Source organism: Diceros bicornis, chromosome 2, assembly GCF_020826845.1.
Source record: "Diceros bicornis minor isolate mBicDic1 chromosome 2, mDicBic1.mat.cur, whole genome shotgun sequence".
Classification (NCBI taxonomy): Eukaryota; Metazoa; Chordata; class Mammalia; order Perissodactyla; family Rhinocerotidae; genus Diceros; species Diceros bicornis.
This window is the reverse complement of record NC_080741.1, coordinates 1256187-1282940: the sequence shown is the minus strand read 5'-3', so window position 1 is coordinate 1282940 and position 26754 is coordinate 1256187. Positions and strand designations below refer to the sequence as shown.

The following is a 26754-nucleotide window of genomic DNA, read 5'->3' as shown; positions in this document are numbered from 1 at the left end:
TGGCCAGCCCCGCCTGCTGAACCTAGATCAATACTTCAGGGGAAGTTGAAACTCAGTTATGTAAGATCACTGAGCAAGCCACTTTGCTTAAAAAGGTGACTCCTTCAATGGGGTCTTTCTTTCACTTATTTGATTTTGATTGATTTGGGTCTTGGGGACCATGGCTCCAAAGTGCACTCCAGTTGTTGGGAAATATCCTGCTTATAATTATCATAACTTCCCTGGAATGCCATATTCTCTCAAAAGCCTTAAATGTGTGTTCACAGCTGCTAACCACCAACCAAATTATCTCCCTAAGACTGGAACATTGGAAAAGAAATGAAGAAAATGACCACCTTGAAAATTGCGAGCCAGAAGTCATAACCTGTGAATAATACCACAGAGATTCAGTAAAAAAACAACAAAAAAACACCCACAGGATCAACAAAAGCTGTGAGAACTACAGAGAAGTGGCTGAGAGTGGCATTAACGCCTTAAATTTTGATCACATCTCTCAGTTAGGCTGAGAGTTTGGTCAAAAGGGGGAAATGTTAAACAACAGGCCAAAGTGGAGTCACTTGTGCTAAGCCCCACGTCAGCAAACCAAGACTTCATTGCAGCTCTAGTCTCTCCCAGGAGTGGAATTTTAAACCAATCAGTCTGGAATTTCCTGATCAACACTAGTGAGGTCATCTGCCTGAGTAGACCCCTGCCATTCCGGCCCCTAGGAGAAGGTGACCTGCCTGAAACAATCCACTCTTTGTTTTTATAACTTCCCCATTCTGCCCCTTCTGCCTATAAAAACCTTCCCTTTTGTACAACTCCTCAGAGCACCCTTCTGTTTGCTACATGAGAGGCTGCCCGATTCATGAATCATTAAATAAAGCCAATTAGATCCTCAAATTGACTCAGTTGATCTTTACGCTGTAAAACACCATAACTGTGAGTATGCAGCTTTCAGTGAGTTCTGTGAGTTCTTCTAGTGAATTACTGAAACTGAAGTGGTTTGGGGAAAACCCTGAACTTGCAACTGGTGCCAGAAGTGAGGGAAGTCTCATGAGGACTGTGTTCTCTCAGTTTCCAGTGGGCTCAACTCACAGTATATGTATTTGTTTTGTTTTTGTTCACAGTTATAATGCTAAGTACCTAGAACAATTTCTAGCGTATAGTGGGCATTCATTAAATACTATAATGAATAAACGAATGAAAGTAGCTGATGGTATAAGTAAGAAACTAAGAGAAAATTTATTTATAAAATCTAATGTTAAAGAACCATGTTGAGAAAAGCTACGAAATAATGCATAATCAAACCTTTTTTATTATATTCTGAGTAGTATTGTGATGTTTACTGTCTTCAGAATGGTTGCCTCTGTCAGTCACAACTCTTGGAAGTCTTTGAGATTATATATTAAGTGTTTATATTATTAAGGAGTCCTAGGGGTTATGTCTTTTCAGTTTGTAGGACTCACCACCAGATGGTGATATTTTTATTAGGTAACAAGTAGTTTTTGTCTTCAGATACATCAATTTATAGAGAAAAGATTATGAAATATGGCATTTATTAATAATAAGAACAATATAATGATGCAAGGGTAAGATATTTAACTATGCACAGGATACCTGTAAGGGTATTTCCTATACCAGAAACACACTTTTACAACCATAATCACTTTAAAGACTGAGTAGACTGTACGGGTGTAGCTTAACCTTCCCGTCTCTCAACAAGGGTTGGGAGGAGCCCTGGGTGCTGCAGCACAGCCCCTGTAGGTTTTCTTACAGAGTCAGCTCTGTTGGCCTGGAGTTTGAAGTGCTATGGGTTGGTAACATGATGCTGATTAGCCTTTCAAACTGTGACTTTTGGCTAAATAATTCTGGTATTGCGTCAATATAGAACTTTTAAATGTATCCATTGTATAGTTAATTCAACAACCAAGGGCAATTAAATGGGAATATCCTAGTTTTTTTCAGTTTCCCCAGTGAAGAGAAAACAGAACACAGGAGGGAAATGGGGTATTCCTGTCTTCCAGTCTACTTGTGTGCTCTTTAAATCTTGATTCCATCGTTGTTGTGTCTCCATTCGAAGTGCTGTGTAGTTATAAAGGATTTGTTTGTATTTAACTCTATTATTTTCTTCATTTTTATTATGATTCTGTTTCTAATTTCCTTGTTGCCAGAAATTGTACTTTAAAGCAGCAAAATCACCTTTCTCTTTTATAGAATTATACATCTAAATATAATATATCAAGCCTGTCTTTTACAAAGCATTATTAGAATATTTAACTTTTGCTTTTATAACAGACATTTAATGCTGTTGATTTATAACAGATTGATCTGGCCGTTTGTCATTGTGTTAAAATAGCCCTCAATTTTGGGACAAAAAGTCTTTTTAAATGTATTTGTAACAAGAATATATTTAAATTGGAATTTATATGTTATGCATTATTTGAGGCTTGCTTTACAGATGTTACTAATGGCATTACTTTTGCTTCCCAAGTTTAGAGAAGGAGATATTGAGAAGTTGAATGAGAGTTAGGGAAAGTCCATTGAGATAATTATTTTGAAAATGACTTCTTGGTGGCAACAAAAAAATCTGAAGATGAAACAATCTGAAAGCCCCTGTCAAGCAATTTAGAATTCTGATTAAATATAATGAAATAAAAACCAAAATAAATCATTTAAAAAAATAATTCACTCAGTCTGTAAATAGTAAATAAGATATGTGAGTGAGGTGGGGTGCACAAAGTTTAAGACCATGTAAAATATCAACTCAGTAACTCTGGAAAATAAATTAAATAGTACATTTAATATACATTTACAGAAATATCAGAATAAAGTAATTTGAAGAAAAAAATCACTTCATAATTTTTGAAATATGTTACTAATATTCTGACAACGTGATTCCTGCATTTTTGCAATGTAACACATTTTAAAATTAATCTTGAAATGTACACCTTACAATCATTTAATAAAAAATATTGAATTGTTTCTCTGCTTGAGATACACATGTCTTTGGGAAAGAAACTAAAAGCACCTATTTGGAATAATATTTGAACTAAAATTTTCTGTGCTTCCAGAATAGCTAAGAAACTTTGCCAAATCTGCAGCTTTAGAAACACTTTTATTTTGCACTTAGAGGATTTTCCTCTGCTTTCCCCAAAAGTTTGTTACTCTAGTTGGGTGCACTTCACAGAACTTAATCCGGCAGTATTTTCCCGCAATTTCCATTCAAATAAACAAAACAATTCTAGAAACGATGATGTGTACATTTACAACCTTTTCCAATAATGTTTGCACCAAGGACGACTACTAATTCCACTTATAACACACAACAGAATCTTTTTAAGGGCAGTCTTGACATACTGAAAAGATGAAAGGAAAACACTGTTATATTTAAGAGAGAAAGAAAAAACATTCAGTAAACAATTTGTGTTTTATAGAAATGAAGGAAACAACTATTTACAGACCACAGACATGCGTGTTTTGAAGTTGGAAGCTAATTGGCCATTTTACACCAGAATATATTTCCTGGACATCAGTGTAAAGCTAAAGCAGTCACTGTAATAAGTGTGTTTTGCTGGCACATCTAGGCAAGATGCTTCAAAGACACCTTGAGATTTTGCTACATTTCTTCCATTCCCAAAATGTCTTTTTTCTCCTTGCCAAAAGTAGGTGTAGAGACGTGCATGGGGACAGTATATTCATTGACTTTGTGCAGCCTTCTGTTTATTCTGAGGTTGACAAACATGGGCAAAAGCTTTATAAACTAGGCCAAGATTTGATTTAGAAAAGATCTTTAGAAATCGGATAAGAAACAAAATCTTTTAATTAGCACAGTGTATGATCTACAGGTAACACATCAAAAGCACTTAAGTGTTTGCACTAGTTCCAGCTGTTTATTAAAATAAACATAGTTAACAGTAAATCTAAAATAATTAACAGTAAATCTGTGAAGCTAACGTGAACTGACAAATACGAAAGGAAATCCAGTAGCCTTCAAGGAGAGGTGTTGGTTCAGCAGTTGGACTTGCAGAGCTGCTCTTGCCTCTGTTAGACCAGGGAATCACTAGCTCCCCTGGCTCTCTCTCTCTCTTTCCCTGTAAGCTTTATTCAACAACTGGATTTCCTCCTGGTAGCCGTCCCTCTCCTGACGCTGCCTCTTACTGTTCTGCCTGTGTGCTTCCACAGTGTCTGGGATGGAGATGTTGATATCACCATCAGGATTGCTTGTGGGTAAGAAGAGAGAGTATGAGGCTGTTTCCCCTAAGTCACACGAAACGAATCTGTTTTCTTTCCGTGAGTAGCGCAGGGATGGAGATCTGACCTGTGTGGAGGACTGGCTGATGTTGCTGATGATGGACACAGTGTCCAAGGCCTCTTCATTATCACAGATTTCAAGAACTTCCAAGTGTATTTTCACACTGGTGTCCGCAAATGTGGAGGGAGAATCCTCTAAGTTTGGTTCATGGCCAACACTTTTGGATCGATAGACTTCTATTTTCTTAGAGGCTGGGGTTATTTTTTCTCCTTCTGCGCTTACCTCATAGGTAGACAGAGATAGGGTTTTCCCTGTAGGTGCTTGGAGAGACACGGTACCCTGGAATGCACACAAGGGGATGGCCAGAGCACCACCAGAGCGCTGGGGACAAAAGCAAAATCGTTACTGTTGAGAACTAGTTATGTTAGCGCTGCCTAAATAGCTATGATAGATAGAGCCAAAGGTTAGCAGAAGTTAGCATAAGGGAAGCCATCCTGTAGAGGGGGACCACGTAGAAATTATAAATGACCCTGCTCCACAAGACGCCTGCGTTGCTTTTCAACAATGCTTTAGTTTGCATGTAGCCTGGATAAGCGTGCACCTGCTTGTTAGAAATACGCATACTCTGCTACTTTCTCAGCCTTGGCTTATACAGAGACCTCCCTATCGTGATAAGGCAGTAACTTTGTTCTTTAAGTTTCCCAGGAATGTAACGACCTCCAGAAAGGAGCCCTCTGCTGGCATCCGTCACAGGTGACAAGAAAAAGGGATGATCTGGCGTCTCAAGGACTACAACACCAAATGGTCACATTCTGAGACCCCCTTTCTTTTCAGCCCGTTTGCCCTATATAACCGCTTCAAAATTTTGTAGTTTTAAGATGGTTCTTTAGGACGCTAGTCCACCATTTTCCTCCTTGCTAGCAAGTTGTAATAAAAGACCTTTTCTCTCCTACTACCTTGCCTCTTAACTGTTGGCTTGTCTTCGTGTTGAGTAGAGGACCCCTTTTTGGCAGTGACAGTTACTCAGACAGGGACATTTAGAAATTCATTTTACTCATGAAAATGGTATAGTTCTTCTATTTCAGACCCATTTCCCTAGAATCTTTTTACAGATATGGGATTTAAATTCTTCCATCAAAGCATCATAGCTCAGTTCCTCCTGGGTCAAATACAACATCCAAATGAGAACAGTCAGGAACCTGTCTTCGAAGATAAGGGGTGCACTTTCACAGTTTTAGGCAAAATTTGTGTATTAATGGGCAGCAGTACATGTTTCCAAGGGCAGAATTTTGGCAAAAATTGAATGCATATTTACAATCTGGAATTGCTTTTCTATTTTCGTTGCATGTTCAGTTACGTTAAAAAGTTTGCACGGGTTGAAAGAAATGCAGACTGTATTATCAAAATGCACTTTTCTTTTTCCTGTTTAGTATGCCAGAGAGAATGCTTCTGAAACTATGATTCAGATTAGGTACAAAGAACATCTCAATCGTTAGGTTGAGCACAGAGAAGAGGAAGCAAATGTTACTGTGCTACAGGGTGCTTACTTTTCCACTGAGAAATCAGTCATTATAAACCCAATAATAGAGAACTCCCTACTCTCTGCAAAAACTTGCCTGAAGGTTTAAACCTTTTGTATTATATTTAAAACTTTGTATATTAAGATGTTTTAAAAACTGTACTCACCAGTGAGAAGTGCTTAAGAAATGAAAATGGGACCAATTCTTATAACAGTCTGTCCCTTATATTGTTGATTCATGCCTTCATACTTTCAGTTGACTCCTTTTTTGATTACACATTAGTCTCGGAAGAAGATAGTAATATGCCAAACTTCTAGAGCGGTGGTTCTCCAAGCCAAGTCCCCAGACCAGCATCATCAGCATCACCTGATAACTTGTAAGAAATGCAGATTTTTGAGCCCTCCCCCAGACCTGCCGAATCAGAAACTCTGGGGTGGGTCCAGCAGTCTGTATTTTAACAAGCCCTCCTGGTGAGCCTGTTGCATGGGAAGGTTTGAGATCCATTGCTGTAACTAAAGAATTGTAGCCCAGAAAAGAAGAGGAAGGAGGATGGTTAACAGACCCTTTGGTACACCTGCCTAGCACCTATAAAGCCTGGAGTTACTCACTGGACTGGCTTAAATGTGTCTTTCCATCAGGGGAGTTGGCAGGAGGGCTCGTGGCATTTTGCCCGTCTAGATGATCAACCTTCCCAGTTTGCTTATGACTGTGCCAGTTTTACCACTGAAATTCCTACATCCCAGGAAACCTCTCAGTCCCAGGGAAACCAGGATGGTTGGTCACCCTAATTTCCATGGGCGTTTTGTATCTGGACCTATGAGTGGCTAGAGGAAGCCCAAGACCAGAGTCCCTCTATTGGAGAATAATTTGGGTTCTCTTCTACTTATAGAAATTTTTAAGGGAGGATGCACCATGAGCTTCATTCAGGGGCCTTCATGCCCCACTCTTTGAATTTAGGGACCACAAAAAGTACAGTCTAGGATGTGTGAGACATGTCATCAGTCTTTCCCAGTTATTCTCTATGGAGAAGTCTTGAATTCTGTTTATCCATAAGGGGACCTGAGAACCTAACTTTAGGGCCTTGTACCCTACAGGGCCAGAAACTTTGAAAACTTACACTATAAAGTTCAGTTTACCCTTCTGCTGAGGCAAAGAACTTCATCAGCTTCACAGATGTGATGCTGACTGAAGTAGGAGAGACAGAGGGACAGTACTTGGGTTCATTACTGTACCAGAGCATTATTGGAGTGGTGGCAACTTTGGGCAAAGTGGAAGTGGCCTTCATTTATTTTTTATTCATCCATTCATTAAACATTTGCTGAGTACCTATTATGTGCAAGATTCTGAGCTTGCTTTGGGTGTACAGATATACTCTCTCTTACTCAAAGACCCCACAGAGAATTAGGTGAGAAAGACTTGTGGAGAGACAAAATGAAAATTTCAGCTGTAACTGTAATAATAGATGTAGGAACCTAGTTCTATGGGATCCAAGGAATGACCACCTCTGGTATTGAGATTTCATATTGGGTAGCATTTGAAACTGATCTTAAGAATCAAGAAAAGATGGACCGTTTAAAAGCCTTGCTTTCTGAGGGGTAAGTCATGAGTTAAAGGGCCAACCTAAAAACTTTCCATCCTCAGAAAATATTTTTGTTATCAAAGATGAAACATTTCTTTTTTAAGTCAAAATTGACTGAAACATTATTTAATCAGGAAACTCGCGTGCCATGTAATAAGGTGAATTATAAATATATTCCTCTTTGTTCTGAGAGCTAGTTGATATGAAAGCTGACCTTCCTTGGATCACACTGTGTTGCAAGAAGAAAACACAACCCTGAGTCTCAGTGCTTAACAACTTCTTTATAAGTGTTCTCTTTGATGTGGCACAGTTTATAAACAAAGTCCTGCGGAGTGTACCAGTTTAGAAAGGAACGATGCGATGAGAAAACCGAGTTATCAGATGGTGCCCAGCAGCACCGGCATGTCTGTCTTGGAAGACCCTTCACCAGGACACCAACAGCACTGCCGTGACTTGGTGTGTACCAGCTGGCATCACGGACGGGCAGTTAATACAAAAGCAAATGTGTTAAAGAATTTTTTTGCATCTGATTTTATACATCCATGTAATGCAGATTTCCATAACCTTCCATGCTAACCTTATCTTAAGTGAACAAACAAGCTTTACTGAATTACCAAGTGACAGCTCATTAAAATTAGCATTGGAGAATTGCATAGTGCCAGAGTTTAGCTAAGTATGAAGTCTGGTTATTCCGAAATAGCACACAGAGTCTTGAGTTATCAAAATTATTTTGTGAAATATTCTTATTCAAAAGGATATTCTCCATTTGAGAGTCATAGAAGTAAAGATACAGAGACAGATTATATAGAAACAGATCTGAGTGTACATCTTTATACTGTTAACTCAAAATTGGCAAGTTAGTTTCAGCAAAATGGTACTGTCAATTTAAACTAATTTTAATTTTACTGGTTATGAAAGTATTTAATTTATAAATTTGTTTTGGTTTTAGATTTATTTGTATAAGGACTATATGTATAAGGAGTTTATATCAAATATTGTTTGTACATCTAAGTAAAATCATAAAAATTTGATTTGACAGTGAGGTTCATAGAATTCTTTTTTCTTTAAAAGGGACTTCTCTATTATTTAAGTTAGAGAAACATTGCTCTAAGTGAGGGAGAAGAGGAGCTTGAATGAAAGGAACAGTAATAGGGATAGAGATTCAGGGAGAGAGCTGACAGAATTTGAGGAAACAACAGAATTTTCTGCCTCTTTTAGGGTATAGAAGGAAGACTACAATGGAGAGACATCAGAAACTAGGAGAACAGACGGATTGAACTGCTGTTACATGCTGGGCCCGGGTCAGCTGCTAGGTCTATAGCAATGGGATGAAGAGGCTGTCATATCTTAGCCTATAGAATACACAATGACCGAGCTCGTGGACAGTTGCATTTCCAAATGATTCATGCGACGCTGGACCCAGGCTGGAGTATTATGAATGTACGGAATAAGAGCACTTAACTAGGTGGAGCGAGGGGAAAGGAGACCCAAGATTCCTTCCCAGAGCAGAAATACCTGATATCAATGCGACTATTCAGCATGTTCTAGAGGTCCTAGCTGGGCAAAAATCAAGAAAAAGGAATAAGAAATATAAATGTTGAGGAGGGAGAGACAAAATTATCATAATTTTCAGATGAAAATATTGTCTACCTGGAAATTCTAGAGAAGCAAATCTAAAAAAGAATGTGGGAGTTTAGTAAGGTGGCTGAATTCTAGGTAAATATTAAGACGACAGTAGCAATTAGCAATCAAAAAATATATTTTTAGGGCCAGCCCCGTGGATTAACCAAGAAATTTTGGAAACAAACCAATGAGGTGGATTTGCAAACAGAATACGGAGCTACAGTAATGAAGACAGGGTAATAATGGCAAGATCTGAGGAGTGAAGGAGAGTCAGGAAACTGGATGACTGTGTCAGAAAGATGGCATTCCAAAGGAAGTAAAGACTCAGATGAGCTTCTACATATTAGTGGCTATCCATGAAAAATTAAATTAGAGTCCCTTTCATGTTGTATGCAAAAATGATTTCTTGAGTCTTAATAATTCTTTTTAAAATCCTGGGTGAAGATGACCTTTCCAAATCTGGCATGAAAACCAGAAACGACAAAGTAAAGGAAGAACAGATTTTGACTGCAGACAAGCGAAAATGTCTCTGTAGAAACATATGCTAAGGCAGCGGTAAAGGGCAGGTGGCAGGCAGGGGAAACGTGTGCAGCACAGACACAAGGCAGTGGTTAGTAGTCATACACAGAGAGCATACCCAGCCGAAAAGCCGGCAGCAAAGTGGGCAGAACACTGACAGGAAGAAACACAAATGGGGACAGACGTGTGCAAAGATATCCAATTTCACCAGTAGTCAAAAAATGTAAGTAAAAACAATGCATCATTTTTAGCGTCTCGGATTGCCCTCTACCAAAAAAAAAACAACAACAACAAAGAAGAAGAAGAAGAAAAAATAAAAGATAGATGCCATTTTTAAAGAGCATTTTGATTGTATTTGACTATAAAATAAAAACTACGTATACTTACCGGTGATCCTGTTTCTGTGAGTCAGTTCCACCACCAGATATCAACATATAACAGTGTTCACATCACTGTGGTAAGTCCTCGAACAGAAATAACCTAAATGTCTATCATTTGGAAAACAGGTGACTGAATTATGGTACAGTTCTGTACTGGAAATCTATCTTGAAACAATGAGATAGAACTATAAGTTCTGCCTGGGTAAAATGATTTCAATATGTTTTAAGTTATAATAACAAATTGCAAAACGATATATATAGTATGATACAGCTTTCTTGTGGAAAAGCACCTACCAGAAAACCCAGCAGATATACATATCTGGAATGAAAAATCTATCTATAGACACGCAAGCACACACACAGATGCATAGAAAAGAGTGAAAGGATACAGACCTAACAGCTGTTTCCTCCGGGAAGGGATGGGGAGGATTTCAACTTTCATGTTTTGTATTTCTAAATTGTTTGATGATGGTGATGGTGATTTTGCTCATGGAAGTCTATTAGGTAATAGAGGAGGCAGAGAGTGTGAAATATTTCTAGAAGGGCATCCAGGATGTAGGGGAGGGATGAGTGTGGGTCACTGTGAGGGTAGTCAGCCTCCAAGTGCAGTCTGGGCTTTGTGTTGCATTGGGGGTTTGTGCTATTTTTAGTTTAGGAGAGAGAAGACAAGCTGGATGGAGGGTGCTATCTCAAATCTGCCCTTATGGTTTGGTTGATTAGGAGTCTGAGTTGGGGTGTAGCTTATTTTCCATTCACATTTTAAAAGAGTAGAGAATGGCACTTAGGACAAGAAAAATAAGAAATTTTAAATGATCAGAAAGGAAGGGGCCAGGGTCTGTAACGAGTCAGGTTCTCCTCACTGATTTTACTGGAAACACTACTGTACACATTTGAGTCCAAGAAGCTGTCAATGTAAATAGTAAGATCAAATAAACAATCCCACTTCGGAAAAAAAAAGAAATACCATAGAACTGGAGTCACAAACCACAACGTAGCCCACAGATCTGCAAACCATTCAAAAAGTTCAAGAACAATTTCCAAAAGAGACTAAAAGTAAAAAGCAATAAAATCTTAAGAGAAAATTAATATTAATAGTGAGAAGGAGATAATAGATAATACAAAAGACTACTAACATTGGTTTAATTTATCTTCATCTTTGTACGGTTGAATAGTGTCCCCTCCAAAATTCATATCCAGCTGTACCCTGTGCATATGCTTGTATTTGGAAATAGGGTTTTTGCAAATACAATCAAATTAAGATAAGGTCATACTAGATTAGAGTGCGCCCTAATACAATGACTGGTGTCCTTTTAAGAAAAGAGAAATCCAGGGGCCCGCGCTGGTGGCGCAAGTCGTTAAGTGCACGCGCTCCGCTGCGGCAGCCTGGGGTTCGCCGGTTCAGATCCCGGGTGTGCACCGACACACTACCTGGCAAGCCATGCTGTGGTGGCATCCCATATAAAGTGGAGGAAGATGGGCACAGATGTTATCCCAGGGCCAGTCTTCCTCAGCAAAAAATGGAGGGATTGGCAGATGTTAGCTCAGGGCTGATCTCCTGACACACAAAAAAAAGAGAGAAATCTAGACAGAGACTCACGTAGAGGGAAGATGGCCATGTGAAGAAGGAGACAGCGAGTGGACTTACCTGTCCTAAACAGAGAAGAAGGACCCTCCCCTAGAGCCTCAGAGGAGCCTGGCCCTGTTGACACCTTGATTTTGGACTTCTGGCCTCCAGAAATATGAGACAATAGATTTCTGTTGTTTTCAGCAAGCCAAGTTTGTGGTAATTTGTTATAGCAGCCCTAGGAAACTATACAACATTTTATGCAAACATAAAAAATACATATGTAAGTAAACATTTTGTAAAGTCCTATGACTGCTCATTTTCTTTTGGAGACTGGAACTATGTGGCATTTCTGTCAAGTCTACATAGAATGTAATCTCCACAAGGGAAAGGAATATTTCCTTGTTGGTCTTGATTTTCCGTGCCATCTATAACAGCATGTGGCATGGGCAGGCCCTCAAAAAATATTTGTCGAATGAATAAATGTGAGTGTGAGTGAATGAATCAGCAACATTGACCTTGTAGGCTTTTTAGAGTCCATATTTTAACTTCCTAAAGGACAAAAAATAAGATCATGTTTTAAAAATACTGCTGTTTACAATTTATGTTTTGTATGTTAACAGCCCTATATAATAAATGATGATAGTTACAAGTGCATCAGAAGGTCATATTAGAACGTATTCTTTTTATAGAAATAGAATGTTATGGTACTCAATTGTATGTGGAAGTTTATTGCATGATAAAAAATGATAGATTCTCAGAGAAGATAAAACTACTCATTTCACAGTCTCTGCTTTCTTTCCATTTACAAGTCTGTGAATTAGCATATGCTGTCAGGAATAATGATAATCCATTATTGCTGCGTTCCTGAGCGTAGGTGGCTGGAGCTTTTGGATCTGGCAATGAAAAGCAGTGTCTAACCCTCACAGATGCTCAGGAGGAGAGCGCGTGCCACGCAAACACATTAGCACAAATGATCCACTGTGATAATGGATTCAAACTTACCGACCTCGGGTATATTGAACCTTTTGTTTCTTCACTATAAGCCTCTAGGTGAATTCAGGGTGAAATTACAATATAAAAGAGTTGTTCCAAATTTCTCTCCTGACAAGGTGAAGTATTCTGTTGATCATCCCAATCACTCAACTTAAGGAAGACGTATTACAGCATGCTGGATGGCAGCACTTCCCAGAGACCACGGAGTTCTGATTTCTCATCTTATCAAGGGAGAACCGACAGCCAGAGGGGTGAAGCCACTTTCCCAGAGTAGCACTGGTAGTAGTAATAGGACCAGGACTCGGAGTCTCAATTCCCAGTGCTCATCCACTGCACCCTGTTGTCCCTTTCAAGGAAACCTGCTCTAGCCAGGGGTGGCTCATGGGTTTTCTGCCTCAGAAGCTAGAATTCTATGACTAACTCGTGAATAATCCAAGTGACCGACAATTTTCATCTAAATTAAAATCCTATAGATGAACTTGAGATGATTTAGGTCACTTTTAGTCATCTAAAAGTACAGACATTGATGAATTAGGTCAAGCACACCCATCTAAGGTGGTTTGGGGGAGAAGCGAGAGGGACACTCACGCAAATAGAGAAAGTGAGAACTTAGTGAGAAAAACAATAAACCAGACTTTTAATAATATACTTTTGGAATTTTATTTAAAACTATGTGATTACTATATTTTCATATATTCAACTCCCAAAATATTCCTTGTGTCATCCTGTCACCCTGACTTAAATGTTTAGTAAACCAAAATAAAGAAAGAGACCCAGGAATTGCTCAAGGACAGGAGAGTAAGGGCAAGAAGACAAGGACCTTTATAAAGGGCCTACAATGTGCCTGGAAAGTGCCAGGTGTCCACTTCCCACCCAGTCCTCACAGACCTGTGAGCTGTAAACTAAGCTTTTCCTTTTCATGGAGGAAAAGTCTCACGACTGAGTAGCAGATTTAGGACTGATATTCTTCATAACAAACGTTTACTGATCCTGCACAACACAAGCTGCATACCAGACTTCTTACTGAGCACTTCACAGACATTTTCTTATTTAATTTTCACATCAGCCTTATAAAATGGAGACACTCATCATCGCAATTTTATGGATGATATACACTCACGTGTTGCTTAACAACAGGGCTCTGTTCCGGGATATGCATCGTTAGGCGATTTCATTGTTGTGTGAACACCACAGAGTGTACTTACAAAAACCTAGATGGTCTAGCCCACTACACCCCTAGGCTACATGGTACTAATCTTACGAGACCACTGTCGTCTATGCCCTCTGTCATTGACTGAAACGTCGTGATGTGGCGCATGACTGGAATTGAGTCGTGAGGAGGTAACTCAAGTTAGTAAATGGCATAGTCAAATCCAAACCCAGGATTATCTGTCTCAAACCCTCTGCTCTTAGCCATTCTGCTCCTTCCATGCTTAGTGTTACAGGACAAAATATGAACAGCATGTCCCTCTCCTAATCCAGCTGGAACCCACAGTGTCCTATAGGAACAAGGGACAGAAGGGATTTATTCACATTAGGAAGGGAAGGGGGTATTGAGAGAAGATACCTAAAAAATGGTTTCTAAATAGGGCACTGAAAGGTAATTCCATAAGGCAGAGAAGCAGGAAATGTACTCCAGGCTGAGGGACCAGCAAGAGCAAAGGCAGATGGAATTCTCGGGACGACACAGTGGAGAGAAATGAGAGTGGAAACAGAGGTCGGGCCCCGGGCTAGGAGCCCCGTACTCCAGGATAACAGGTTCTGATTGTATCGCACGGTCAAGGGGGACCGCAGATCTTTGTTTCCACAATTACGGGAAAGAGGGAGATTAAGATGTATGGAGTGTCTACTCAGTGCAGGCACTGCACATCGCACTTTACATACGACGTCTAATCTAACATGACAGTCCACCAGGGAGGTGAAATTATCTCCATTTTACAGAGGAGTAAGTTGAGGTGTGAGGAGGTTAACTAACTTCCTTAGGTTACATAGGAAGTTAAGTTTTGAACTGTGATCTAAACTCAGCTCAGATTCCAAGCTCCTTCCACAATGCCCCTGAAGATCTAAGAAGATAACTGGGACCCTGTGAAAGACACTGGAGGAAGGAGGGCGTGGCCGCAGGGAAACCAGTGAGGAGGTTTCTAAAATCACTGTGTGCAAAAGAAAAGGGATCTGAACTTCAGTACTGCTAGTAGAGATGGCAAACGAGGTGCGGACCGTAGGGAATTGCAGAGCAAAACTCGGGACTGTGGAGGGCCGTGGTGAAGGACTGCTGTGGACTCACATGCCCTGCCTTTGGACTCAGTTGAGTCACTGTCTCGGTAATCCTTGCCTCTCTCAGCCTCGGGTGTCTCATTTGCAAAAACATAAGGAATAAATGTGTTAATGTACGCAAAATGATTAGCCAAGTGCCTCACACAAAGTAGGTGCTCTGTGAGCATTAGCTGTTACTAGGAGGTGAGTAGGAGAGAGGAATCCACGTTTCTGAGATTTCTGGTGCAAGTGTCCAGTACTATTTGAGATAAGGAGTTTAGGAGACGTAGATAAGTTAACGCTCCTTTTACAATCTTCACCTCCTAATTGGCAGCATATCCCTCTGCAGTATTTTATTCTAATGGTCTAACTATACTAAGTAAAAGCCAGTGATTACCAGAGTGGATTAAAAACATACCTCAACTATATACTGTCTACAAAAAACTCGCTTCAAATATAATGACATAGGCAGGCTGAAAGTAAAAGGATGGAAAAAGATACAGCATGCAAACCTCAATCAAAGGAAAGCAAAAATGGCTATATTAATATCAGATAAAATAGACTTCAGAGCAAAGAAAATTACTAGAGAAAGGGAGGATTATCATATAATGATAAAAGGATTAATCTACTAATCTATTAAGGAGACATAGTCATCCTAACTGTTTATACACCAAACAGCAGAGCTGCAAAAATACGTAAAGCAGACTGATAGAGCTGAAAGGAGAAATAGTCGAATCCACAACTGCAGCAGAGACTTCACCACCCTTTTCTCGATAACTGATAGAACAGCCAGATGGAAAATCAGCAAGGATGGAGAACACCATCAACCAGCAGGATTTAATCAACATTTACAGAAAATTTTATAGAAAGAAATACTTTTATTTATAGAAAACTGTCCAACAAGAGCAGAATACACATTATTTTCAAATGCCTATGGAACATATACCAAGATAGATCATATCTGGGCCATAAAATAAACCTCAATAAATGTAAAAGAATTAAAATTTTACAGAGTGTGTTCTTGCCACAATGGATTCAAGGTAGAAATAAACAACAGAAAGATAACAGGAAAATCTCCAAACTCTTGGAAACTAAACTAAACACTTCTAAATAATCCATGCATTAAAGAGAAAGTCTCCTGGGAAATAAAGAAATATATTGAACTGAATGGAAATGAAAATACAACACATCAAAATTTGTGGGATGCATCTAAAGCAGTGCTGAGAGGGAAATTTAAGGCACTAAATGCTTACATTAGAAAAAAGGAATAGTCTCAAGTCAATAATGTAAGCTCCCACCTTGACAATCTAGAAAAAGAAGAGCAAAAAAAATTTCAAGCAAGTATGAGGAAGGAAATAAAAAAGATAAGAGCAGAAATCAATGAAATTGAAAACAAAAAGCAATAGAGAAAATCAATGAGACAAAGAGCTGTTATTTTAAACAGATCGATAAAATTGACAAACCTCTAGCAACATCCACAAATTACCAACACTAGGAATGAGATATCGCTACAGGCTGCGGACATCAAAGGGATAACAAGGGACTACTACAAACAACTTTACACATTTAAACTTGACAATTAGATGAAATGGACCAATGCCTTGAAAAACACAAACTACAACAATGTACCCAATGTGAAATGGATGATTTCAATAGCCCTATAAATATTCAGGTAATTGAACTCATAATTTTAAAACTCCCAAAAAGAAACCTCCAGGCCTAGATGGTTTCACCCATCTAGGTGAAATGGTAGAGTTTGGTAGAGAAATCTACCAAACATTTAAAGGCGAATTCATATAAATTCTACACAATCTCTTCCTGAAAATAGAAGAGGGAACACTTCTCAATTCATTCTATGAAGCTAGTTTTGCCCTGATACTAAAACTAGACAGAGACAGTTACAAAACAGAAAACTACAGATCAATATCACTCATTAATATAGATGCAAGCATCCTTAACAAATACCCTCAAATGGAATTCAACAGTCAATAAAAAGAATTATACTCCATGACTAAGTGGAGTTTATTCCAGAAATGCAATGCTAGCTTCAATATTCAGAAACAAGTTGACATGATCCACCCTATTAATAGGCTAAAGAAGTCACCTGATTATATCAATTGATGCAGAAAAGCTATTTGACTAAATTCAACATTCATTCATGATAAAAGTAGAAACAGAGAGTAAGTTCCTCACCTCGATAAAGAGCATCTATAAAAACCCTACAGCTAACATTACACTTGATGGTGAGAGACTGCTTTCCCTGAAGATCTGGAAAAAGGCAAGGGTGTCAGTTCTTACCACTCTTTTCAACATAGTGCTGGAAGTGCCAGCCAGTGCACTACATCAAGAAAAGGAAATTAAAGGTACACCAATCCGAAAGGAAGAACTAAAACTGTCAGTGCTTGCAGACAGCATGGTTGCTCTAGGTAGAAAATCCCAATGAATCTACAAAAACTCCTAGAACTAATCAGTGGGCAATTCAAGGTTGCCTGCAGGCTCTTTTCTTTTTTTTGTGTGTGAGGAAGATCAGCCCTGTGCTAACATCTGCCAATCCTCCTCTTTTTTTTGCTGAGGAAGACGGCCCTGGGCTAACATCCGTGCCCATCTTCCTCCACTTTACATGGGACGCCGCCACAGCATGGCCTGCCATGCGGTGCATCGGTGCACACTGGGGATCCGAACCGGCGAACCACGGGCCGCTGCAGCAAACCACGCGCACTTAACCGCTTGCTCCACCGGGCCGGCCCCTGCCTGCAGGTTAAATATGCAAAATCATTTGTATTCCTGTATACTAGCAATGAGCATAAGGACATCAACATTGAAAATAAAGTACCATTTACAATTGCTTAAAAAAGTGAAATACGTAAGTGTTAGTCTAACAAAACCTTTATAAGACTCACATGCTGGAAACTACACGACTCATGAAAGAAAGAAGATCTAAATAAATGGAGAGGCGTATCATGTACATGGACTGGAAGACTCGATAAAGTAAAGATGTCAATTCTCCCAAAATTGATATATAGGTTTAACGCAATTCATATTAAAATCCCATCAAATTTTTTTGTAGATGTAGACATGATTATTCTAAAAATTTATATGGGAAGGCAATGAACTAGAACAGTAAACTTATTTTGAGGAAATTAATATAGTGGGAGTAATCAGTCTACCCAACTGCAGTAAAGCTACAATAACCAAGCCTGTGTCATAGGTGGAGGGGCAGACGCACAGACGAATGGAACACAATAGAGAACCAGAAGTGGACCCACACAAATATGCCCCACTGCTTTGGACAAAGGTGCAAAAATAACTCAACAGAGGAAAGACAGCCCTTTCCACAGATGGTGCTGGTGCAGTTAGACATGCACAGGCCAAAAATTAACCTAGAACTAAGTTTCATGTTATATTCAAAAACTAACTCAAAGTGGATCACAGACTTAAATGTAAAATGTAAACCTATAAAACTTTTATTAAAAACATAGGAGAAAATCTTTGAGATCTAGGGTGAAGCTAAGCTTAGACTTGGTACCAAAAGCACGATCCATAAGAGGAAAATAGATAAATTGAACTTAATCAAAATTAAAAACTTTTGTTCTGTGCAAACGCAGATTCTAATTCAGAAGGTCTGCGGTGGCCTGAGATTTTGCACCTACTGAAAGCTCTCAGGTGATGTGAGGCTGCTGGACCACGGGCCACACTGTGAATAGCAAGGGACATCCGATCTGCAAGGCTCCTTACAATTCTAAAATTACATGATTTTGTGGGCAAATAGATTTTGTTAGTTTACAGTGTTAGCCATTTATAAAAGTAGAGGAGAGAATTCAATTTCAGTTGAAGGAATAATAGAGACCCTCCCAAAGCCTACTTTATAGCTAATACAATAAAAAACCAAATCTTATCTTTTCAAATGGCTTTAATGTATTCTAACGTTTTATTCAAATGACACATATTGCAAATGATGAACCATTCTGATGAAAAATGATCAAGTTTCAGCATGAATCTTCATTTTACATTGATCTGATGGCCAAAATGTCAGCTTCTGAAATGAATCTATCATTACATTTAAATTACTTTATTTTTTATTTATGGAAATTGGTATTCTCATATTTTCAATTCATACTCTTGGCTTTATCTGAGCCCATGAGCACAACCATCACCGGCTACAAGAAATCCTGTGGGAGTTGTGAATTTAAGTGTGTTGTTGCTCTTGGGAGTACTGGATAGGTTTTTCCATTCTCTGGTATAATAGAAACTAAATCTGTCTTGTCTCTAATAATGACATTTCAACTCAGATACGATGTATATCCAAATTCATTTCCATGGATTTTCAATTCTTTCTGTTTTTCTAACAAAATAAGTAATAAACTGTAACTCGAAAGGGAGCATGTATTGTTTCTATTTAGAAAAGTAATAAGATTTTATCAGGAATAAATGAATCCTAAGAAATGAAATAGTTTTTCTTATCTTAGTGATAAACACTCATTCAGTTGGATGTTGTATCAGTGAGGATTATCCTACTAAAAATGGTTGCATGAAAAAAATTTTTTCTTACCTCACTGACCAGAATTAGGTCAGGAATGAAGGTATATTTTCATTTGTAAGACAGTTTCAAAGGATAAATACCATGTTTTTGTTAAGATTACTATACTCCAGAAAAGGTGTTAAAATTCATATTGATGGTATTCATAAAAGTATAGAAGACAAAAATGTTGTTGTCAGACTGTATAATATAGTAAAAAGATCAAACCAAAGAAACAAACCTATGGAGACAGATGTTACATTAGGGGTATCCTGGGACAGAGGATGGTGATTGGCATGTGGGATCTAATTGGTGAGATGAAAATGCACTAAAACTGACTCATGGTGATGATTGCACAACTTGGTAAATTTACTAGAAATCGTTGAATTGTACACGTAAAGTGGAAGAATTATATGATATGTAAAATAGTCCTCAATGATTTTTTTTTCTGTGAGGAAGATCAGTCCTGAGCTAACATCCGATGCCAATCCTCCTCTTTTTGCTGAGGAAGACTGGCCCTGGGCTAACATCCATGCCCATCTTCCTCTACTTTGTAGGGGACGACGCCACAGCATGGCTTGAGAAGCGGTGCACCGGTGCTTGCCTGGGATCCAAACCTGCGAACCCCGGGCCCCCGAAGTGGAGGGCGCACACTTAACCACTACACCACCGGGCCAGCCCCCTCAATAATTTTTTCTTGAAAAGAGCATTTGCCTGATATTCAGGAGACCCTGAAATATAACACCTGTTCTGCCACTATATAAATAGCTGTGTAGGGTATGCGCGGTGGCGCAAGCGGTTAAGAGCGTGCGCTCTGATGCGGCGGCCCGGGTTTCGCCGGTTCGCATCCCGGGCGTGCACCGACGCACCGCTTGTTAAGCCATGCTGTGGCGGCGTCCCATATAAAGTAGAGGAGGATGAGAATGGATGTTAGTCCCGGGCCGGTCTTCCTCAGCAAAAAAGGGGAGGATTGGCATTGGATGTTAGCTCAGGGCTTGTCCTCCTCACACACAAAAAATAAAAATAAATAGCTGTTGACCCTAGGCCAGTAGTGTGCTCATTATCTGTATAAAAGGGGGTTCGGGCAGATGAAGCCCAAAGTACCTCTTGTCTCTTCCCATTTCCATATTCTTTAATTCTATTTTGGCGAAGTTAGCCTCAAAGAAAGCACTTTTTGTTCCTTGAAAAATATCTAAGTAGGGGTGCTCTTCTGAAAGAAATTAAAATCACAAAATCCTCTTTAAAAACTTGCCAAAAGAAATTATGGATCCAAGCCTCTTCAAAGTCCTCCCCTTTTTTATCAATAATTCATTGTTGCTGATGGGACATTTTTTATGCTTTCAAAATATATGAAATCTAAGCCACCATGCACACCATTCAATGAAAATGTCTGCGGTAGGAAGACAAAATAGAAGAAAGAAAGTAAAGCAGATTATAAACCAATGTTTAGAAAGAAACCTGTAAGGAGGGTTTAATGATGCTTTAAAGTTCTAATTTAAATCTTCAATCATAGGAAACATTTACCAAACACTACATATAGGTAAGAGACATGTAGAATCCTGCATATGGGAGTATATATGGGTTTGTATATGTGTATATCATAGATGTGTGTGTATAATAATTTACAGTTAACTTTTTCCTGATCATAAAACTAATACATTACTGCTTAATTTTTGCAACTAAAATAATATCTGAAGACCATGGATCAAGCAGTCTTTAGGTTATGGCAAATTAAGGATGACTTCTATGTGACTATAATTTTAAGAAGTTTAATCCTTTTGAAAAAAAGAATCATTCAACTCTATATGGCCTATATGGATATCACAAGTTATCAAAATCAATGGGATTTTTTTCTAACTTGTTGCAAAATTAATTATTTTGCAAAATTCTCTAGAAATTTCTTTCATACTTATTATCTAGAAAATCATTTGATAAGTGTAATGTTTATACCTTGAAAAAAAGACAGTACATCCCATTAGACTCTGGTGCTTTGTGCTCTGTCAGTGTAGCTAAGCTGGGAATTACATTCTCCAGAATCTCCTTCCTTGTATGCTTCCAGGTTAGAATTGACCAAAACAGGGGCTTGCTCGACATTTGGAAGGTAGAAACAAGGCAGCGGCCATCACCATCGGAAGCTCTTGTCACAGGCAGATACAGAGGCAGAGAAGAGGTGCCTGGCAGGTGCCAGCTTGTCCTCTCCCTCTCCTGCTCCACATCCTGCTTTTCTTCCTGACTACCAGCACTGGGGATCAGCAGTGGCCCCAGATGCTTGGCTATGGACCCACAGAGGTTGTGGTTTATTGGAGGCAACAGTTTTTCATAGACCTCTGCACAAATTCCCTTCACGTTCCTACTTTGGTGGCTACACATACCTGGTTTTTCAAGTTGATGGCAACTCCATCTCTGACCCCCCAACTTCTCTTCCAGATCTTCACTTGCCCAGCTTTCCCCACAATCCTGAATAAGTCTCTCATCCCATAACACACAGTGCTTCTGCTCCCCTGACTAAACCTTGACTGACACAAAATCCTAGTCAATGGAAGAGAAACCCCAACCTTACAGGTAAAAAAATGCAATGATTTAATTAACTCAAAACCCCACACACACTTATGGGTGAAGGTGGTGCAGTGTAATCCAATCACAGACTCTCTCTCATCCAGTAATAAGATGAAGAAGAAAGGACAGACACAGATTCAAGCTGCAGCATGTAGAGAACGGGCCCAGCCTCCTGTGTACACTTCCAGAGATGGTGGCCACACAAGAAACAGACGACTCCCTGCTTCCATAAGCAGCTGTGCAGAAAATATCCTGAGAATTTTGGCCATGGACTCTACTTTGGCAAGAGGTGGTTTGAAGCAGTGGTTCTTAAAATGAAAGGGACTGTATAGTCAATACTATTTCCATAACAATACTAAAGCTTTATTTGCCATTTTCATCGTGCTGACATGTTCACTCGGTGCAAAAGCAATGATGGGTAGAACTGCTGGCACTTTAGCATGAATCAAGGCAGTGGCCCCGAATTCTAGTAGTAGACACTTGTATGTTTCACCACTGCATGTGCGTGCATGCACACACACATACACACGCACACACACAAAATCCAATTTCACGTAAGAATGACCTTGATGAAGGTGAGTATTATTATTATCTCCATTTTACAGATGAGTTAACTGAGATGTGGAGATGTTAAGTATCTTTTTCAAGGTCAAAAAGATACTAGGTGGTAGAAATGAGATTCTAATCTGGGCAGTATGGCTCCCCCCAAAATTATACAATCCAATTTATTCATTGACTATATTTTTGAGTCCCTAATATGAGCTAGACACTATTTCAGGGACTGGGGATATAAAATGATTTTCCATCCATAATCCATCCATCCATTCACCCATCCATCCATCCATCCATCCATCCATCCATCCATCCATCCATCGTCCATCCATCGTCCATCATCCCTCCATCCCTCTTTCTCCCTGTATATGCACATAGAGAGCTATGGTTCTTTCTGGGTAGTATGATTTTAGGTTAGTTGCCTCTCTCTTCTTGGTACTTTTCTGTATTGCCTGAATTTTAAAAATAGTGAGCATATGTTATTTCAATAAAAACAATAAAGTCATTATTCCTAAGACAAAACCTAATGCAACTCATTTCTGTTTTGAAGAAAATACAAAGTAAAATTTCAAATCTGAAAGGAATATGAAAAGACTGCTCTGTTCGTCCTTCTCACGCTTAAAATTTCTTTCTTCTCACTACTTACAAAGCAACAGAACGTGATGTGTGGAAACTATTTTCTAAGACTGATTCAGAAGGCAAGGTCTCCAAAATATTCCCAACCCACACATCTAATACTAAAACTATTCTTTCTAAAAACATTATTACAAAGTTTCTTTAGGAAAAAATTAAAAATCTTAGTGATATTATTGGATGTCAAAAAAGGAGAATGCTAATGATGCAATTATACATAGAACATCACCCATATGCACACTCTTTGGAAAGCAACCATTTCCCTTCAGAGGAAATGAGTCCTGTGAGAGTAAAAATGGCATATTTTTCCTGACTAGTCTTCTTATTCCTGGGGAGAGCACAATATACACATATGTAACAACGTCAAGGATAGATAAAAGTCCTTGTTCTAATAAAATTTATACGTTTGTAACATGCCTCACAGTGTTTTTTAGTTGATGGAATTACTAAGATGTTTATATTTAAATTTTTTATGGATTTTGGTTTTAATTCACATTAGTTATTTGTGTAGCATACAGGACAACCAAATGCACACATGCTTGTTTTAGCTTCACAGGGTGAATATTGGTGATGCTCCAAATTCTTTTTTTAAAAAAATTTGGGCCACTGCATAGTTTTTTTTCTCTTCCCTATTGATAATTATTAAGGTTTCAGAATAAGTTGGCTGTCCTAACGTGGTAGTCCTGGGAATCAGCAGTAGGGCATCTAGGTTCTCAGAACCGATGATCCACTGTACCATAAAAGTGTTTGAAGACAATTCAACTCACTGATTGATACCCTTTGTTCTCCAATGGGTCAGGCCTACAACCCAGCTCTTACAGTTCTCTGGACCTGTTGTTTCCAAACCCCAGTCTGAGCTGACCACATACGGATCACCAGCAGAGCTTGGTAAAATGCAGATTTTGGGGGCTGGCCTGGTGGCGTAGTGGTTAAGTTTGCGTACTCTGCTTTGGCGGCCCAAGGTTCGCCGGTTTGGATCCCAGGAGCAGACCTACACACCACTCATTGGTGTCCGTGCTATGGTGGCATTCCATGTGCAAAGTAGAGGAAGATTGGCACAGATGTTAGCTCAGGGTGAATCTTTCTCAAGCAAAAAAAAAGGAAGATTGGCAACAGACGTTAGCCCAGGGCCAATCTTCCTCACCAAAAAAAATAAATAAATAAAAACACAGATTTTTGGCCTCACTGTGGCAGATTTTAACTCAGTAGGTTTAGAATTGAAACCAAGAATTTATATTTGTAAAGAACTCTCCAGATGATTCTTACATGTGGACAGATTTGGGAACCAATAACTTAGAAAATACTAGAAATGAAGATAGAGCTGTGGTGTCACACAGAGGAAATAATTTCCTGGTTAATTTACTGAACACCTCAGAAAAGGACATTCAGAAATACCTTGCTACCTGCTTGTATTCTCTGATTCCCAAGCTTTAGTGAGAATTACAATTGAAAGGCAAATAGGCATTTGCATTAGCTGGGACACTTAAAACTATTTAAAAATATCAAAACCTCAGGGAGGAGACATTTATCTTGAAGCTACAGTCCCAGAGCCATCACAAGCATGGGCTCCTATGAGTGCCGGTTACTGTTGGAAGTTGTAGCATCCTGAGGGGGTGGGAGGCAGGTTGCCATCAGAAAGCATTTCTAGGTAAGCGTGTCTGGGAAATGGCCTAAGAGATCTCAGAAGAAAGATGCCTGAATCTCCAAGGCACCAATACATTCTTTTGTGGTTTCTTTTCTTGTTCTAAATAAATATTCATTTTAATGTCTAACTTTGTATTCATAATCTGTATACATTTTTAAAAAGATGTCTCCCCCAGAGATGTAATAGTCAAGTCCCACGTAACCCATATGCATGCCTGTCGCAAGGGTGAGTACTAAGAAATCACAGCAGGAATATCAGGCTTACTTAGAGACACGCCATTGGAGGAGCGTTAGACATGGGATCACTTGATAATACGCAGTACTAGATAATGTTTGAAGAACCCTCTAAGAGGGACTTGAATAGGCAGCAAAAAGTTCTGGTGAAAAGAAAAAGCGTGGCATCCTCAAGGAGGTAAAATTATTAATAGAAGGACTGGAGCAAAGAGTTCAAGAGGAGGTTGAGGAGAGAAGAAGCCACAGGAACCAATCACTTAAGCCACATTAAGGATGTTCAACCTTGTCCTGAATGAGAAAGGAACCACCAAAATGTTCTAAACAGTGGGTTGACAAGATGAAAATGACATTTTTGCAAATTTATCCTGGGCTGTGGTCAGTAAAATAGATTGGAGGTGTTCAAACCCAGAGAATGGTGGTTTAAATTAGGGGAGAAACATGAGTATATCAAGACGTGTTTAGGATGTACGATTTTGTGACTGATTTGATGTGAGTTGTGAGTCAAGGATGTTGACCAAGTATCTGGCTTGAGCAACTAGATGGGTGATGGTGTTATTTCCAGAGAGATGGAGCACAGGAGAAGCAAGTTTGGAGTGATGGGATAGTGGGATCAGGAGAAGATAGGAATTCAGTGTTGGAAAGCTGAAACTGAAGTGTCTGGGGGTGTCCAACTGGAGAAATTCAGCAAGAGGTTGGATACCAGGGCCTGGGGCTCAGGAGAGATTTGACGTGGAATATATGTTTGAGTATACATTTGGATATATATTTGAGATGAGATGGAATCACGAGAGTGTGTGAAATGAGAAGAAGATGCTGAGGAACGTGAACATTTAAGGAATGAGCAGAGATGGGGTGATCATAAAGGAGTCCAAGAAGGAGAGAGCCAAAGAGGTCGGAGGATAACCAGAAATGTAAAATGTCATGGAAACCAAGGCAGGAGTAGTCTCAGACTTGCATCTCCTTAGAGAAACTCTTGGAGTGAACTGAGCAAACAGGCATTTCCAGCACCCACGCATCCTTTCTAACAGAATGCTGTCACAGATGCGCTCAATAGCGGGTTCCCTCCTGCTAGCTTCCACGTCTTACGTGATGTGGTCCAGTTTAAGCAAAGAGAAATATTCAGAAGTAGGTGTAGAGCAGCTTTTGACAGAGGTTTATTTCTAAACAAAATTCTAATATCCTATGCTTCTTAGGAAATATTCAATATGAAATTTTAATCCAAATGTTCACCCAAGAGCCACTTTTTAATATTGCTTGCTTCCTTTTCTTTTCCTAGTAGAGGTACACTATCTGTGCTAATAAGAAATTTTATTTGTGTTAAGTAGGAAACATTACCTTAAAAAATTTAAGAAATGATTTGAGAATATTTTGTCCTCAATAATTCCATGCCAAAATGTTACAGTGTGTAAATATCGTATTTTTTCAAATGACTCTCATCTTTTTAAAAGTTTTTTCTCCTAATTTAACTCTCTTCAATACTGTCATCAATCTCTTCAATACCACAGGGCATCTTTGTTGGTATTAAATCTGTATAAATTCCTGTCCAAAATACCTTTAGGCTATTTTGTCAACTTGGAACTAGGACATTATTTTCACTAGAGGACTAGATGTGCCAGAACGTTAATGTTTAACATGCTGAGAGGATCCTAATACTGAAAGTTATCATGAATCAAATTGTATTTTCTCATAACTCATAATCCATAGTGGCAGTTAGTCTAAACAAAGATCATAAAAGATGAGTTATGCTGAAATTCAGTGTATGTTCATATCCCTGATTATGAAAAGTATAAAATAATTTCCTGTTTTTATCATTTGCTCCTTCATTATGCAACCTTTAGTTGCTGGAAGAGGCATTTCTCACAACACCCATCTCTTTGTTTGTAAAGAAGTCATATAACCAGGCCTTCAATTTTCTTAAAGAGACTCATTTCCTCCACTGCAATCAAAGTTT

At 39.0% G+C, this 26754-nt stretch overlaps 1 protein-coding gene across 1 annotated transcript in view; it reads right to left on the bottom strand.

The window, feature by feature from the left end:
• Window positions 1-4042: 4042 nt before the first annotated feature.
• The window catches only part of GPR149 (G protein-coupled receptor 149), a 61988-nt gene continuing 39276 nt past the window's right edge, over window positions 4043-26754 (bottom strand). Inside the window, exon 4 of the mRNA XM_058550614.1 lies at window positions 4043-4615. Coding sequence (XP_058406597.1) covers window positions 4043-4615 — 573 coding nt within the window. The remainder of the gene's footprint in view (window positions 4616-26754) is intronic.